This window comes from Palaemon carinicauda, chromosome 28 (genome assembly GCF_036898095.1).
Source record: "Palaemon carinicauda isolate YSFRI2023 chromosome 28, ASM3689809v2, whole genome shotgun sequence".
Lineage (NCBI taxonomy): Eukaryota > Metazoa > Arthropoda > Malacostraca > Decapoda > Palaemonidae > Palaemon > Palaemon carinicauda.
This window is the reverse complement of record NC_090752.1, coordinates 75,927,080-75,944,579: the sequence shown is the minus strand read 5'-3', so window position 1 is coordinate 75,944,579 and position 17,500 is coordinate 75,927,080. Positions and strand designations below refer to the sequence as shown.

At 31.5% G+C, this 17,500-nt stretch overlaps 1 protein-coding gene across 2 annotated transcripts in view; it reads right to left on the bottom strand.

Annotated features, from left to right (window-relative positions):
- LOC137621669 (protein turtle homolog B-like) overlaps positions 1–13,948 on the bottom strand; it is a 782,627-nt gene extending 768,679 nt beyond the window's left edge. For both annotated transcript variants that reach the window (XM_068352170.1, XM_068352171.1), the window contains exon 1: positions 13,259–13,948. In XM_068352170.1, coding sequence (XP_068208271.1) covers positions 13,259–13,349 — 91 coding nt within the window. In that variant the 5' untranslated portion in view covers positions 13,350–13,948. The remainder of the gene's footprint in view (positions 1–13,258) is intronic.
- Positions 13,949–17,500: the final 3,552 nt, after the last annotated feature.

The window sequence follows — 17,500 nt, the reverse complement described above, 5'->3', positions numbered from 1 at the left end:
CGTGACACGAAATATATATATATATATATATATATATATATATATATAATATATATATATATATATATATATATATATATATATATAGTCAGACACTAGCTCTTTAATACATTTTGGAGATTAAGGTTAATATCACGAGCCAAAAGAAGGTTTGGGAAGTTAATATTTCCACATCATCTTGCCACTATCATTATAGAACTCTCTCTCTCTCTCTCTCTCTCTCTCTCTCACACACACACACACACACACACACACACAAACAAACACAAAACAACAACTAAGCATCGTGTAACACATTCGCAAGACATCAGTATTACTTTAACAGCCAATTAATCAAGCTTCTGCGGTTATAAACGGAATGACACCGGCATTAAAGAGAAGCCGGGAAGCTGAACCCATTAACTGATTGTTAAGTAAATTGATTAGAGACTTTAATGACAACTATTAAGGGCCACGATTCCCTTTCATATTTCTCTCCCATCGATTCTACAGATGTATGTGCCATACATTCACCGATGTAAACAAACCACCTTATGTTTTATCATTTCTACTGATTGTTACAAACTACCTTTTTTGTTTCCATTAGTTACTAGAGGGGCACTAGTAGAGAGCATGCCTTCGCCACGCAAAGCAGTCTTATTTTGCTGTTAATTCTACTGCGTACTTATACTTCGATTTTTTTTTTTTAAATCTAATGGATTTGTCCTTGGGTTCGTTGAAATAAGTTCAGTAGATTTTTGCGTTATGTTGATCACAGAAAAAAAAAATCTATACTAGTAAAATATTTGCCATTTCCTTTACATTGCGATTACTTTCGAAGTACTGCTGCGTACATTTCCGTCGATGTATTTTATCCGAAATGTTGCAGATTCATCCTTGTGTCACCGAACATGACTACCAAATTTGGTAAAAATCGGTGCAGTAGTTTTTGTGTAAAGTCTGTCACAAACAATCGATAAGGGAGAATACATACCCTGCTCAAAATCTTCGATTTTGCCTAAGGCAGTGACCTTTCTTTGTTTTTATTTCATACTCTTTGTATCTTTTCGTAACACCTTACTCAGTATCTGCAATAGATCTATCTTTTATGTAGAAGACTAAAAAACATTTATTACCTTGATGAAAAATTCAGAAGTTTTTTCTTTTACATCGGGGTGGAAACTAAAAGTCAGGCAGACTACGTTGATGCAATTTGTACGTGCGAGAGAGAGAGAGAGAGAGAGAGAGAGAGAGAGAGAGAGAGAGAGAGAGAGAGAGAGAGAGAGAGAGAGAGAGAATGTCGTATATGCATGGAGAGAAAGAGGAAAGAGGCCCGATGTAGAAAAAAAATTGCAATTTCATAAATGTGTAAGAGAGTAAGAGAGAAGGCAAAATGTGAGTGAAGCTCTGCCTAGAATATGAGTCAGGAATCTTGCAAAACAACGACAGTGTTTATTTTTTTTATATAGAAACTCCTAATACTCGCTGAAAGCAACATAATTAATTGATACACGTTATACCCCTGCTGCCTCATAATGTTATTACCGTGGGACTTGAAATATGCATGTCGCTTCTATTTTTATGCGTACGAGGAATGACAGAATAAGGAGCGAACTGATATGTCTATCAATCAGTCAATCATTTAAATATAGCCATGAATCAGCTACTGTAGAGATCGAAAAGGTGTTAGTTTCGACAAAATATTTATTCATTAGAAATTTTCTTTTTCAAGATATCCATATCTATTATGTATAAATGTTTTACATTTTCATATATGAATATATACCGTTTATATACAGTTTTAATTGGCTATCAGGGCAAAGCAGTCTTTTCCATCTCGCCTATATAATAAAGAGCAGTTGTCTGGTTTTATATATATATATATATATATATATATATATATATTATATATATATATATATATACACACATATATATAATATATATGTATGTACATATATATATAATATATATACATATATATATAATATATATACATATATATATATATATATATATATATATATATATATGCATATATGTGTATATACAGTATATATGTATGTGTATATATATATATATATATATATATATATATATATATATATGTATGTATATATGTTTTTATTTATATATACATATATATATATATATATATATATATATATATATATATATATATATATATATATATATATATATCCCTTTCACGCTGAGCGGCAACCACTCGGAAAACAACAATCTCCCACATATTACCCAAACTAGCGTGTTGTAGTCAGGAAATGGCGAGTGGTGGGAAGGATTGTATCTGTGTGTGTGTACGTATGCGTGTTAGTTCATATCTATGAAAATATTTAAAATGTCATTTTTGACGAGCGCGTACACTACGGCAGTATTAAATAGAATATAAGACATATTCCCAAGAGCTGTAAAGAAAAAAAAATGAAACAATGTTAGTAACAGTGAATATTCTTACCTCTTTTAAACCCACATTTCTAATTAATAAGTAATCAATAAGGGAATACAATTTTAATGAAGATATTTATAGATACTGATTTATGTCAACGTATGATATATTAAGTATCGGGGATGATTAAATGTTTCATAAATCTAGAAATACCTTTTTGAGTTACCTAACTACCTTTTTATTCCACCGATGAAGATATAGAGAATGAATAACAGCATTTTCTATTCTGAGGTCGTAAAACAAAGGAGTTACTTTTGATATCAATCTTAAATAGATAAAAATAAGCTAATATGTAAGTTATCTAAGATGGCTATACAAATCAATTTTACATGTGACGATGTTTTCCCAATTGAATGGCAGCTACTTGAAGTTTACGATTGAAAATTATTTCGTTGCATGACGTATTTTTAATCTACACTGTTAAAATATGTATAAAATAAATGTAAAAGTCTGGCAACATTTATTCCAGGATTTTTACCGTTTTAAAAAACGGTTATGTTGACGTAAAAGTCATATTACGGTCACCAGCCCATAAAAGATAATAACAAAGTAAGGTAAAATTACGGTCGCTTGTATTTTACTGGAATACGGTTGAGAACTATATATTTTTACGTAGAATTTCCGATAAAGATTGCGGTTTTTTCTAACAGTGTACGTTATTGTGACATCCGGGATATCCCAATAGAATATTAATTTTTAAAAAATATTGTATAAAAAATGGAACATTTCTTGATATCTTATGTTAATGGTCTTTTCATTATCAGAGTTTTGAACCATTATAGTCATCTATAAATAGATTAAAACTATTAAGACCATTTTCATTTTACATTTTAGTAAAGGATGACTACAACAAAAAATGTTTTTTTTTTAAATGTACATCTATATTCAAATATTTTTTTCTTGTTTTATTGGCTGATATCCAGTGTTACGTGATTAACCTAATTACGGTTTCCTTATTTCATTGAACATTCTCCTTGTTTACGGGATAAAAATTTGCACAACACCAGTCCCATGAATGAAACAAAGCATTATTATTATTATTATTATTATTATTACTACTACTACTACTACTACTACTACCCTAGTTGATAAAGTAGGATTCTATAAGCCCAATGATTCAAAAGGGAAAAATAGCCCTGTGAGGGAAGCAGATAAATAAACATCGTCAGAAGTAATGAATAATTAGTATAAAATGATTAACGTAACATACCTTAAGATCAATAGCAACCTTCTATAAAATATGTCATATATAACCTATGAGAAGAGGCTTTTGTCAGCCTGTCCAAATAATAATAATAATAATGATAATAATAATAATAATAATAATTAAAAAAAAAAAACAGAAGAAAAAAAAAAGCATTCGCTGCAGGATTGAACTTCTGAAGTTCCACCGATTCATCTGCCCAATTTGGAAGATCGTTAATAAATATCCTTTTCTGGAGATTTTCGTAAATATTGCAATCCAATTTAGATGCAGACCGCAGTTCAAATGAAACAGCGGTTTTTTTTTATAGAAAAACAATGCAGCAAACGAACTATTCTATAATATACCAAAACTCTAATACAGAAATGACTGTTTCCTTGTGGCTTAAATTCTATTTATAAATAATACGAATGAATAAAAGTATTGACGTCGGCAAGCCAGGAAACGTACGACTGTATTATTTTAGGGTACGATTACGGTGATTTTAAATTGTTACTTTTTATTACTTTGTAGAAAGTTATAGTTATTTCATGAATATAAACATGGAAACCGGACAACCTTTCCCAACACATCAACGAAAGATTGTTGATAATCCATTGATTATTATTCTGTTTTGACGCTGTTACTGTTTTTAGTATGATTTATTGTTTATATATTCTCATCATTTATTGATTTCCTTATTTCCTTTCCTCACTGGGCTATTTTTCCCTGTTGGAGCCCTTGGGCTTATAGCATCTTGCTTTTCCAACTAGGGTTGTAGCTTGGCTAGTAATAATAATAATAATAATAATATTCTTCTTGATATAATATTATTAAATAAACCTTGAAGAATTTATTTAATGAATTTTTCGTTCACTTCCATATTTTGAATTGTTTTTTAAACTAACTAACAACAATGCTATCAAATGCTTTTGACTAATTTAGAGATATATGGGAACGCTACTGTTCATATTCATTACAGTAATAAATAACAACTCTGAACTATAGATTATAATTAACTCAAAATTATTCTCACTAGATAGATTTTGCGGCTACATTTTTTAGTCTTGTCACAATCTTTAGTCAACCGACAACATTGAAATAGGTATCCAGTTTTTGTTTATATGTCTAAAAAGTTCAATTCTGTACACTCACAATTTTACCTTCTTTCATAAAATTCTACGCACAAATCATCTTTTGCTAGATTTTTTTTATCTTTATTATTATTATTGTTATTATTATTATTACTAGCCAAGCTACAACCCTAGTTGGAAAAGCAAGATGTTATAAGCCCAAGGGCTCCTACGGAAAAATAGCCCAGTGAGGAAAGGAAATAAGGATATAAATAAACGATGACAAAAATTAACAATAAATTATTCTAAAACCAGTAACAACATCAAAACAGATATGTTATACGTAAGCTGTAAAAAGACTTATGTCAGCCTGTTCAACATGAAAAAATTTGCTTCATGTTTTAGATTATCGTAAAGAATAAGTGATGGATATCACCAAGAAATGACGGGCCCACTTTTTGAGTAGAACCGGTTATAATATGAAAATACTAGAGATTGAAGATTCCTTAGTTAAAGAATATGTATTTTAAATAGACGCCAGTTATTAGTTGATAAAAAAGAATTAGATCCAATGATTTAGGAAATCAAGAGACAGGTTTTATGATTACAGCTAGAATCGATAGAGACTCGAGTCATTTAAAAGGAAATCAAAGCAAATTAACGAGGCAGGGACATTCCTACGTTAGAGTAGCCACCATACATCCTCCCCCATTCCTCTCTGGGACTTGTGACGTGATCCGAACAGGATGAAAGATTGTGCCGGATCTCCTTTCCCGTGACCTGCCCACGTCCTCTCGCTCGGGGATTAACTCATTGAAGCTCAGGTGTAAAATCAAGGTTTGTAATAGTTGTTGCGCACGTTATTTTTGCTTATTGTGTGCGTTAGTCATACATATACGCACGCACGAGTGTGTATATATATATATATATATATATATATATATATATATATATATATATATATATATATATATATAGATAGATAGATAGATAGATGTGTGTGCAGAAGAACCACAGGGAAAATGAAAGTGCGAAATATAAGATTAAATCCTGACTAGTTTCGTGATACTTCTTCAGTCCTCTGAAGTAGTATCACGAAACTAGTCAGGACCTAAACTTATATTTCGTATTTTCATTTTCCATGTGGTTCTTCTGCATCTGAGCATCACGTTTTCCTGTGATTTTTACGCATATATATATATATATATATATATATATATATATATATATATATATATATATATATATAATCTTAAAATTTTGCTTCTTCCTGTGCTAGAAATCAAACCAGGAAATGATTATCTGGCACATTCTTCTATGATTTCCTAGAGCATATGTATTCATACACACATGTATATAGCCTCTCTCTCTCTCTCTCTCTCTCTCTCTCTCTCTCTCTCTCTCTCTCTCTCTCTCTCTCTCTCTCTCTCTCTCTCTCTCTATATATATATATATATATATATATATATATATATATATATATGAGTTGTTAGTTCTCGGTTAGTCTTTTTGTAATGATGTTGCTAGCTCCGTACAGTTACATCTATCCACTTTCATTATGCTCCATCAGAATCGTCAAACTATGAGGGAAACAGTTCCAATGCTTAATTCAGTTATCACTGGTCGTGTAAACTTCCTACTACTACTAATAATAATAATGATAATAATAATAATAGTAATAATAATAATAATAATAATTGTAATGGTAATTAAAATCTGAGAGAGAGAGAGAGAGAGAGAGAGAGAGAGAGAGAGAGAGAGAGAGAGAGAGAGAGGAGGGGGGGGGGTGGTTGGGGGGGTCTGGCCAGGTTACGTTAAGAGCGAAAATGTACCATAAGGAAAGGAAAATTATAGTATTATAGAAGAAGGGAATCTGCACAATTGCCAAACTGATACCCAAGCGGACGGGATAAGAAAGAAATTCATCTGGAACTCAAAGTGACCCACATTTCGCCCAAAGAGAATGAATAATGACTTCTGTCAACCACTCACAACAAAACACACTTTCGCCTCTCACTTCCCCAAATCTAAATGAATCACGGTCTTAGGTCTCTCTCTCTCTCTCTCTCTCTCTCTGAGTGGGAAGCTAAAGATAGTCTCAGAGCCTATTATAGTAGTGATAATTGTTGTCAACTTTTTACTCTGATTTTGGTTTGAAAATTGACTAATAAAATATTAAAGGCCTCAGTGACAAATAGAGAAACTAAATTGCTTTAGGTATCATTATCATTACCATCATCCTTTTTTTTTTCTTTTATCATTATTACAAAGCAAGCTGCAAACCAATGTTGGCAAACCGGAATACTAGAAGCTCAAAAGCAAATTTAGGCTAAGTAGAGCAATACAGGGAAACAAAATCAATATAAGCTTAAGATAACTTTAGATTGTTGCCATTTTTTTTATTTGATCAGGTATGAATATATCATAAATTTGGAAGAAATATTGTATGAGGAAATAAAAATTTGTGTACAGTAAATAGGACTGAATAAACAAGTCTGAGATACATAAGTATTTAATTTTGAGTAAGGCTTGTTTATGTTGGTCCGAATCCATGTTTGTTCATTAGTTTTATAGAAAAAGGTGACAGGAATCAGAGATGAAGAAAACGAACAAAGTTATTTAAACTTTAGTTTTTAAACATTTGTTTTAACAAGTTCTAACATCTTTATGTCATTATTTCAAACATTATTTTATTGTTTTATAAAACATTATTAAAACTAATCCTGAGAAATCCTTTTACTACTAAAATGATAGAATTTTAACATAATGAATTTAAGAAATAACTTATTTTTCCACAGGTTATTTTCTCTATGCTAACTGGTTTTGAGTAAATACCAAATTTTATTCAACAAATTTTTTTTTTTTTTTTTTTTAGGTGAACAGTGTTAGAAATAACAAAGGATATCCAATTGTACTTTAGTTCAATGAAACTTTATTTAAATAATATCATACAACTAGATGTACAATGCGCTCTCCTATTTGCATCTTATGATTATCTAAATCAAGAAAACAGCGTTGGGTGAAATTGAAATTTGCTGTGCTCGTGGTAAGCTGAGAGAGAGAGAGAGAGAGAGAGAGAGAGAGAGAGAGAGAGAGAGAGAGAGAGAGAGAGAGGGTTGTTGTTGTATGGTTTTCATAGGCACTTAACATTAAATCCCTTTGGACCTCTTGACGCCACGAACATTAACAAGGGTTTTCCAGTCCCTCTCTGCACTAACTTTTTGGCCTTCTACACTACCTCTGTTTCCGTATCCTTTCTTCAATTTTACTTCCTCGTGCAACTGCAGGGTCTGCCCTCAGTTGCACCTCAACGCTCAATAGCCTCCAAGGCCCCAGCGATAGATCTCTATGCCTCAAATATGCAATTACATTTTGACTTTGTTGGCTTCAGTATCGAATTAGGCATCCTGTACTTAGTCGACTATGTTTAAAGGTTTAAAGGCCGCTCATGAATAGTAGGGGAAAGGGACAGTGACATTGCCCTATCGAGCAGGACAATGCCCTAGAGACTGACCATATACACAAGTGATCAGCGCTCATGCCCCCTCTCCACCCAAGCTAGGACCAAGGAGGGCCAGGCAGTGCCTTCTGATGACTCAGCAAATAGACTTATAGGCTCCCCTAAACCTCCCATCCTTAGCTCACAAGGATGGTGAGGTTGCAGCGACCAAAGAAACTAACGAATGTGAGCGGGACTCATACCCCAGTCTGGCGTTCACTAGTCAGGGACGTTACCGCATCGAGCTGAAACGTTATTAAAAAAAGACCTGCAGAAAGCCGTCCAGAACACCATTAGAGGAAAGACGTACGGTGGGATATACTGTAGGAACGTTAGGTACGTACGTACCTTCTCAGAACACTATACCGTACCTTCCTGAACCCACTGGAGACAGTGCTGAGAGAGAGAGACTCTGGCTTCTGGCTATATAGCAGCATATGCTGTATATATGGATGGACATTATATATACATATATATATATATATATATATATATATATATATATATATATATATATACATATATATGTATATATATACATATATACATTATATATATGCATATATATGTATGTATATATACATTATATATATATACTGTATATATATATGTATATACACACACAGACACACACATATATATATATATATATATATATATATATATATATTTATATATATGTATATATACATTATATATATATATATATATGTAGATAAATAGATACATATATATACATATGTATATATGCGTGTGTGTGCGTATATATATGCATTTATATATATATATATATATATATATATATATATATATGTGTGTGTGTGTGTGTGTGTATTTATGTATATATATCCAGACACTTGCTTTTTATCATATAGGTGAGAGAGAGAGAGAGAGAGAGAGAGAGAGAGAGAGAGAGAGAGAGAGAGAGAGAGAGAGAGAGAGAGAAAGAGAGAGAGAGAGAATATATAAACCCAAGTTAAGTCTCCCAAGAAGAGGTTTGAAGCGCCTTGATTTCTTTCCTTAAGTACTGGCGATCCCATGAGAGGGTAATTCAGTAACGAAGAAAATGGCGTGGGAAGGGAAAGATTATATTACCCTGAGCAATATCTTAAAACCTGCGGAACGGGTCCTTTTACCAGCCAAGTCCTATTTCGTCCACCGCGGCAACCTTTGGATTTGTGTCTCTTCTTGTATCTCTCATTAATTGTCCCTAATTTTGTTTATTGTTGTCTATTTTTTTATGTTTTTTATTCTTTTCATGTCTGTTTAATATTTTTACCTTCCAATTATTTTTAGATTTTTATATTTTCCTTTCTGTGGCGTCTTATTTGCTCTCTCTCTCTCTCTCTCTCTCTCTCTCTCTCTCTCTCTCTCTCTCTCTCTCTCTCTCTCTCTCTCTCTCTCTCTCTACATATATATATATATATATATATATATATATATATATATATATATATATATATATATATAAATGTACAAATTTGTATATGTATGTATGCATGTATGTATACACGCACATATAAATATATATATATATATATATATATCTGTATATGTGTGTGTGCGCGCGTGTATATATATGTATATATATATATATATATATATATATATATATGCGTGTGTGTTTATTTATATGTTAATTTCTATTTCGTCCTTTTCGGACATCTAGTATTTTAAATAGAATTTTTATTTTTATTTAACTAGAATTTTCCAAATTTTTATTTTAAATGGAATTTTCCAAATTTTTTATTTTACTAGAATTTTCCAGATTATTGGTTAACGGTAGCCTATAATTATTGTGGTACTAAAAATGCAACAGCCAATGATTTTACATTTGATTTTTTTTTTCTTAAATTTAGCATCATTTGAATAGTCTAAAGATATTTTCTTATAGCAAGGTATACCTAATGAAAATAACGTATAGTTTTTAGAGGGGTGATTTGAATAACTTATTAAAGAAGCTATGCAATAAAGAGCATTTTTATTATATACTCCTGTATTTGTGTTTAAGAAAATATTCACAGTAGAGAATAAAAAAGAAGAGAAAACAAACAATCTTTATACAGCATTCAATAAAATAGAAAATAAATAAACACGACTATTTGGTTATTAATTCTGGCTTAAACCCTATCTTAGAAATAGAAGGTCTTAACTCATAAAATCACCCCCTCACAGTGTAAAAATGCATAATATTGAAAAACACATCCACTCTGACGTGGGCGATATATTCAGCACACTGTAAACTGTAAATAAATCTTATTTACAGCATCCGTATCCCTAGATACATTGCTTTCCATCTGTCTAATCAACCTCTTGAACTCTCACTTGTTCCAATCTACCTGAATATATTCATTCGAGAAAACAACTATTTCAGGTGACATTTTTTTTGTCTCAAAAATGCAAATTGTTAATCTCATTAAACATTTTTTTTTTCATATTCTTTAAATATCTGCTTTGCTGATCTGACATTTTTTTTTTATTTTATTTTTTTTTTTTTTTTTTGCCTTAAATTTTCAGGAAATAGCTCCCAAATTATGACTGATGCTGAGAAATTATAATATCCTATTTAATGTATGAATTTGCTATTAGCCAATACTTATATGTTGGATGTTGAAAGTGTTTATGTTAGAGATGTGTAATTCAGATCTTGGCCGTATATTGAGATTTCGAAAGCATGAATGTACGGGAATGTTGAGACATTGAAAGGTATTTATATTTAGAAATCTAGTATATTGCATAAACATATGAAGGTATGGATATTAAGATATGAAAACATTAATCTTTTGAAGGTATGTATAGATGTGTGAGGAATCTAAGGCTAATATTACACGATAATAGAAATATTGAAACATTTAACGTTGAAAAATAATGGGTTTAGCGGATAAAAGTATTATAAAATGCTGTAAGATTTACATCTTTAGAGTTGTGGTGATAAGGTGTCATCGTATACAAGAATTTTGAAAAGTCAAAATAGCTAAAAATTTGAGATAGTTACCCGTTTTTTATTATGCTTGAAACTGTAGTTATTTTTAAGGTTTGAATGTTCTGGATTACGGAGATTTAATTTTTATCGGAAGACAAAGAATTTTGATAATATTAGGATATATTGACTTCCTGGATTTAGTTTTTTCTTACAGAAATGTTGATATTTATGCTGGGAATTATTGACTTCCCGCATAGATAAAGATTAAGCAAAATCGGAATGTAGTAATAAGCTTTTAATCTCTTTTATACAATAAGGGATTAACATGCCAGGTATTTTTTTATATTTTTCTATGTCTATGTCGGATTATGGGATATATATATATATATACATACATATATATATATATATATATATATATATATATATATATATATATGCATATATGCCTATATGTATATATGTATATATATGCATATATGCCTATATGTATATATATATATATATATATATATATATATATATATATATATATATATGTATGTATGTATATATATGTATATATATACATATATATATATATATATATATATATATATATATATGTATGTATATATATGTATATATATACATATATATATATATATATATATATATATATATATATATATATATATATATATATATATATACACTCGGTTTAAGAAATGAAAAACATGAGAGGAGCTAATAGCTTTGCCTTTCCATTAATTTGATCAACGTCATTAAAATTGAAAATAAAGAAATATTTAGGTTCGTACAAAATGCCCAGTACCAGTAAAGTCAACTTCTTAAAAACCTGGGATATAATAACTCCAAGAAAGAAAATAATACCATTACGACTTAAAACCGACTCCAGGATTTACATTCATATGTTATTCTGAAGTTTGTGTTAATCACCTGCGCAAAAAATGGTAAATCTGGAATTAAATTTAGATAATCTTGTTCATGAGAATTATATCATTAATAAGCTAATCTCATTGTGGCCGCAGGTCTGGCACACACACCCACACACGCTCACTCATTCACTCACACACACATTATATATATATATAATATATATATATATATATATACATATATATATATATATATATATATATATATATACCTGTGTGTTTTAATTGCATTGAGAACCTTATGATGTCAGTATATATACGAAATAATTAACTCAGATCAACTTAAGGCTTGATAAATAATTAATTTAAGCTCATGATTTCTACTCAGGAACACATATTACATTAACAGTATGTATATATATATATATATATATATATATATATATATATATCTATATATATATAATATATATGTATGTATATATATGTGTATATATATATATATATATATATATATATATATATATATATATATATATATATATATGCATATGTACATATGTGTTTGTTTCAAAGTGTATTTTTTACTAAAATTGAAATAAAGTTGATTTAAATCCCGATGTCATATATATATATATATATATATATATATATATATATATATATATATACATATATATATATATATACTGTATAAATATAATATATATATATATATATATATATAAGGTATATATATGTATATATATGTTTGTATGTATATATATACTGTTTTTGTTTATATATATAATGTATATATATATAATATATATATATATATATATATAATGTGTGTATATATATATATATATGTTTGTATGTATATATATATATATATATAAATGTAAATATGTGTATATATATATATTTAAAATGTAAGTATGTGTGTATATATATATTTAAAATGTAAATATGTATATATGTGATATATATGAGACTATAAATTCATACATAATATTATGCAATGCGTAAAATAGTACAGTAATATTTGTAAGAATTGTCTCTCGCGATAGAATTATTATTCAAAAAGTTTTCCTTAAATCCCAGAAGTATTAAAAAATAGAAAGTTTTTACAAACTTATAGCTGAACAGAAATGAATCCCTTTACCACAGAGTGCGCATTCATCCACGCGCTGCCCTGGCAACCAATCTTTGAAAAAATAAAAAAAATAAAGAGAAGTTAATGACAATCATGTAATTGCACAGAAACAACTTACTGTCATCTGCAGTGCATGGTGGTGGGTGGCTGGCGATGAGGAAGACGAGAACACACGCATATATGACGTCAAGTTGAAGTCGCGGATGCATCACACAGTAATACGTTCACACTACACTTTTATCATATGAGAAGTCATCCTCCTGAGACTACTAGCCCCCTAAAACTCAGCCGAGGGCGACGTGGATGTTGGTGGTGATTGTCTCGAGGTGCAGGTAAGGGGTGCAAGGAGCATGTTCGCGCCTCAGTCCATTATATTGTATCTGACCAAGTTTTAATTGGAGATGTTCGAGTTAGTTTGCTGTTTCTGAGAACGTTACCCCTACGTCGACTTGCGACCTTAAAGTCGCCTCCACGATTCTACTGCAGTTTAATTCATTAAAGGTTCGTGTCTCTGTAAGTGGAGGAGGCTGAAGACTATGCTAATTTCATTATTGGGGGAGCTTCTGGAGAGAAAAGGCGTGTTTGTCACTACGCTTTTATACTAAAAAGACTCAGTACCTTTTTAATTAGATTTAATTCCTTAAAAGACCAGTAAAGAATGAAAATATACTCCAGGCTAAGAAAGAAATAATACAAGATATGAGTTCATCCGTGAATATACCGGCAAGGCCTTCGGCGCACTGCCCTTCGTCGACAGAGCCCAAGTGAACAACGGAGGAGCGAAACGGACACCCTCCCTTGGCAGAGGTCGAAGTCACACTGAGGACTGACTGAACACGGTGTCTTCTGCCTTGTTGGGCCGTTGACTCGGTGCCCGACTGAGACGAACCAGGTGAGAGTGAGAGGGGGGAGAGGAGAGAAAAAGAGATCAGGGCAAGAGGCTGAGAGCTTAGTCGAAAGAAGAAGAGACTGAAGAAACTGGAAGATTAGAAGAGGAAATCAGAAGTATGAAATATATTTTCCAATGTTACAGTTTACACTGATGAGACTCCAAGGAGTATCAGTCGTGCGTTTTTCAGGGATACTTGAATTTGTGATATGCAATATGTCATCACGAATGATTACTTCTATATTCGTTAAAAGAATCAAACTTATCGCAATTAAAAATCTTTGTCAATATGAGGAAGGTAACAGATGAATCAAATTGTGACTAATGTTAGAATAGTCAAAACTAAATTTCCATTTCGCGTAGCTATCCGTAGTTCACCGCTGATATAAGCTAGTGACAGTAAAAGAGAAAATCTTTTGCTCTTAACCGGAGCAATAGAGGAAATTTCGAGGTTAGGTACACTCGTAGGTTCTGGAAATCGCCACCTCGAGTTCATAGAGGCTTAGACACCGTTGAGCAAAGATGCCGGAAATTCTGCGGGGTTATAAACCAGAATTTCAATGTAAAGGAAACCACGATTTTCCTTTAAATTTCCCTTGAAAAAAAAAAAGAGACCCACAGCTAGCATAAGAACAGATTAATGTAATTATTATTATTATTATTATTATTATTATTTGCTAAGCTACGACCCTAGTTGGAAAAACAGGATGCTATAAGCCTAGGGGCCCCAACTGGGAAAATAACCCAGCGAGGAAAGGAAACAAGGAAAAATAAAATATTTTAAGAACAGTAACATTAAAATAAATATTTCCTTTAAAAACTACAAAAACTTCAACAAAACAAGAGGAAGAGAAATTAGATAGAATAGTGTGCTCGAGTGTACCCTCAAGCAAGTGAACTCTAAAGCGGGGTTTACACGGGCGAGCAGCTCGTCGAGCCTGGCTCGACAACCCTGTGTTTGAATTGATGTTCGAGCGTGTAAACGGGCTATTTGGTTGTCGAGCGCGCTCGTCGAGCGGCTCGATGAAAGTCAGGCTCATCTTGACTTTTGTGGGCGGAGCTACATTGTTTGACGAGCGGTGTGAACGTGTGAACGGGTGTCGAGCATCTAACCTCAGTTGTTATTCAAACCTGCTAGAGGAAACATCATCAAAGAAATGCATAATTGCTGCCATTAATGAAAGTAAGAATGAGAAGGAAGTCGTACTTGATTTCATACATGCATATCGAGCTCATCCAGCTTTATGGAAAGTTAAATCAAAAGACTATTCCAATAAAGTAGCCAGAAACAAAGGAATAGCGGACACTCAGTCTTTCATGTGGAGTTTTGGCCTTCCTTGTAGTAATGAAAGGGCTGACACGATTCGGTAGATCAATATACGTGTCTTCATCCATACGCAAATAATTGCGCCAGTCATCAGGCTCTAATTTTAAAGCAACAAGCAAGTTGGTATATGAAAATTTCTCTCTTTTGATCTTTTTTTTTTCCTTCTTAGTGCCACTGCTAAAGCAATGGCTATCAAATCGTCCTGGTCGAGAGACATGTTGACGTTGTTTTAGCACGAGGCACACTGAGGCTCGATATACTGTCTGAAAGCTCTTCGAGCCGTTCTACAAGTAGGTTCGACAACCGGGCTCGACGAGCTGCTCGGCCGTGTAAACCCCGCTTTACCCAAGACAGTGGAAGACCATGGTACAGAGGCTATGGCACTAAACAAGACTAGAGAGCAACGGTTTGATTTTGGAGTAATTTGAATAATTTAAACCTGGTGGAATTTCGATAATATGAACTGACAAATCACAACACATAATTTCACCGTAACCAGCTCTACGATTTCTTATCAAATATATAGAATAAATGAGATAAGAATATTTCCAGGCAGCTGAAGAAGCAGTATTCCGCTATGGTACAACACCAAGTTGGTTTGCGATTGGGAAATACTGTAAATTAAATGGGAGGAAAATTATATCGGTACCTAAACTAAGTGTCTCATATTTTAATTGGTGTGTGTGTGTGTGTGTGTGTGTGTGTGTGTGTGTAGGTGTAGTCGAAGGTAAAAATTAAGCCACTACCTAGTCGAACTGTAAGGTAGAATAAATTAGAATAGAAAAATAAAATCTTTATTAGACCTACAGTCTTCACGTACACTGAGGAGGTGGGAGACGGTATAATGGTCTCCTTTTTACGGCATAATCTAAATTATTCTTTTGTGAAAAAGGATTTTACCAGACGAAGATCCAACGTATAAATTTTTATTCAAAGAACTCGGAAAGGATAGATGCAATTAGCTCCAAAAGTTCCAGAAGATTATACATATTTCAAATAGGAAGGTCTTTTAGATGTCGAGAATGAGAAATTGTATTCAATTCTATGAGGAAAAGGTCCATTCAATATTTGATAATGAGGAAAAGCTTTAGAATATTCGACGACATATGAAGGATATTAAAAAGGAAACATATATTGTAGTTTCGTGACAAGGATACGCGTTTGTGCTTACATACATACGAACGCACATTGCGTTTAAACACCCCCCTCCAGGATTTTGTATTTTGTACAAATAAAAATATTTTTTTTTTTTTTATGCTGATAAAGTTAATGGAAAGGCAAAGCTAGTAGCTCCACTCATTTTTTTTAAACTGAATGTGTGTATATATATATATATATATATATATATATATATATATATATATATATATATATATATATATGTATAATTTCATTAAAGAAATCGCTGTTATGCCTTTAGCGATAGAAAGCCAAGGATAAAATATGCCCATGAAGTGATGATAGTGGATAAAAGAAAAATTACTTTCGACTACCGATAAAGTGGCAAAGGAAGTGAACGGTCGTCATATGTCTTCTGTCACCCTGGAATATTCCTGATAAAAGTGACACAGGGATCAATGAAAAGAGAGATTCTTTTCTAAACCATTGTATATTGGACAGTATTAATCACACCTTAATTTCCTATCTATGAATCCAGCGTTTAATAATTAGATAGATGTTAATGCGTTATGATTGAATTAAACTTGATTTAATGGCGAAAACTCGCTGAAAAGTATAGAAAAATATATTAGACTTGCATCAAAGAAAACCAAATTATCGAGGAATAAATCAGAGTTTATCTTATTTTAGTAAAAGTTTCATATTTCATATTTTTAATGATGGAAAGAAAGATTTATTTACTTAAACGCCTGGGGGGGATTTCAATAGAGTATAATGGGCCACAGATGATTTAGTCGCTTTAATATGTGAGAAAGCATCAATTAGAATTATAAAAAATGTGGTAATAATCAGAGTGATTTTGATTTTCATAAGAATTAATTTATTACTATTTATCTAAAGTATTATTCTGATATTATTTAGACGGCATTCGAAGTAAGAATAGGTTTGTTATAGAATTATGGTATTAAATATTTAGTAGTTTCAGAGATTTTTTCAAAAGGTATAAAAAATCTGTTTTATATATA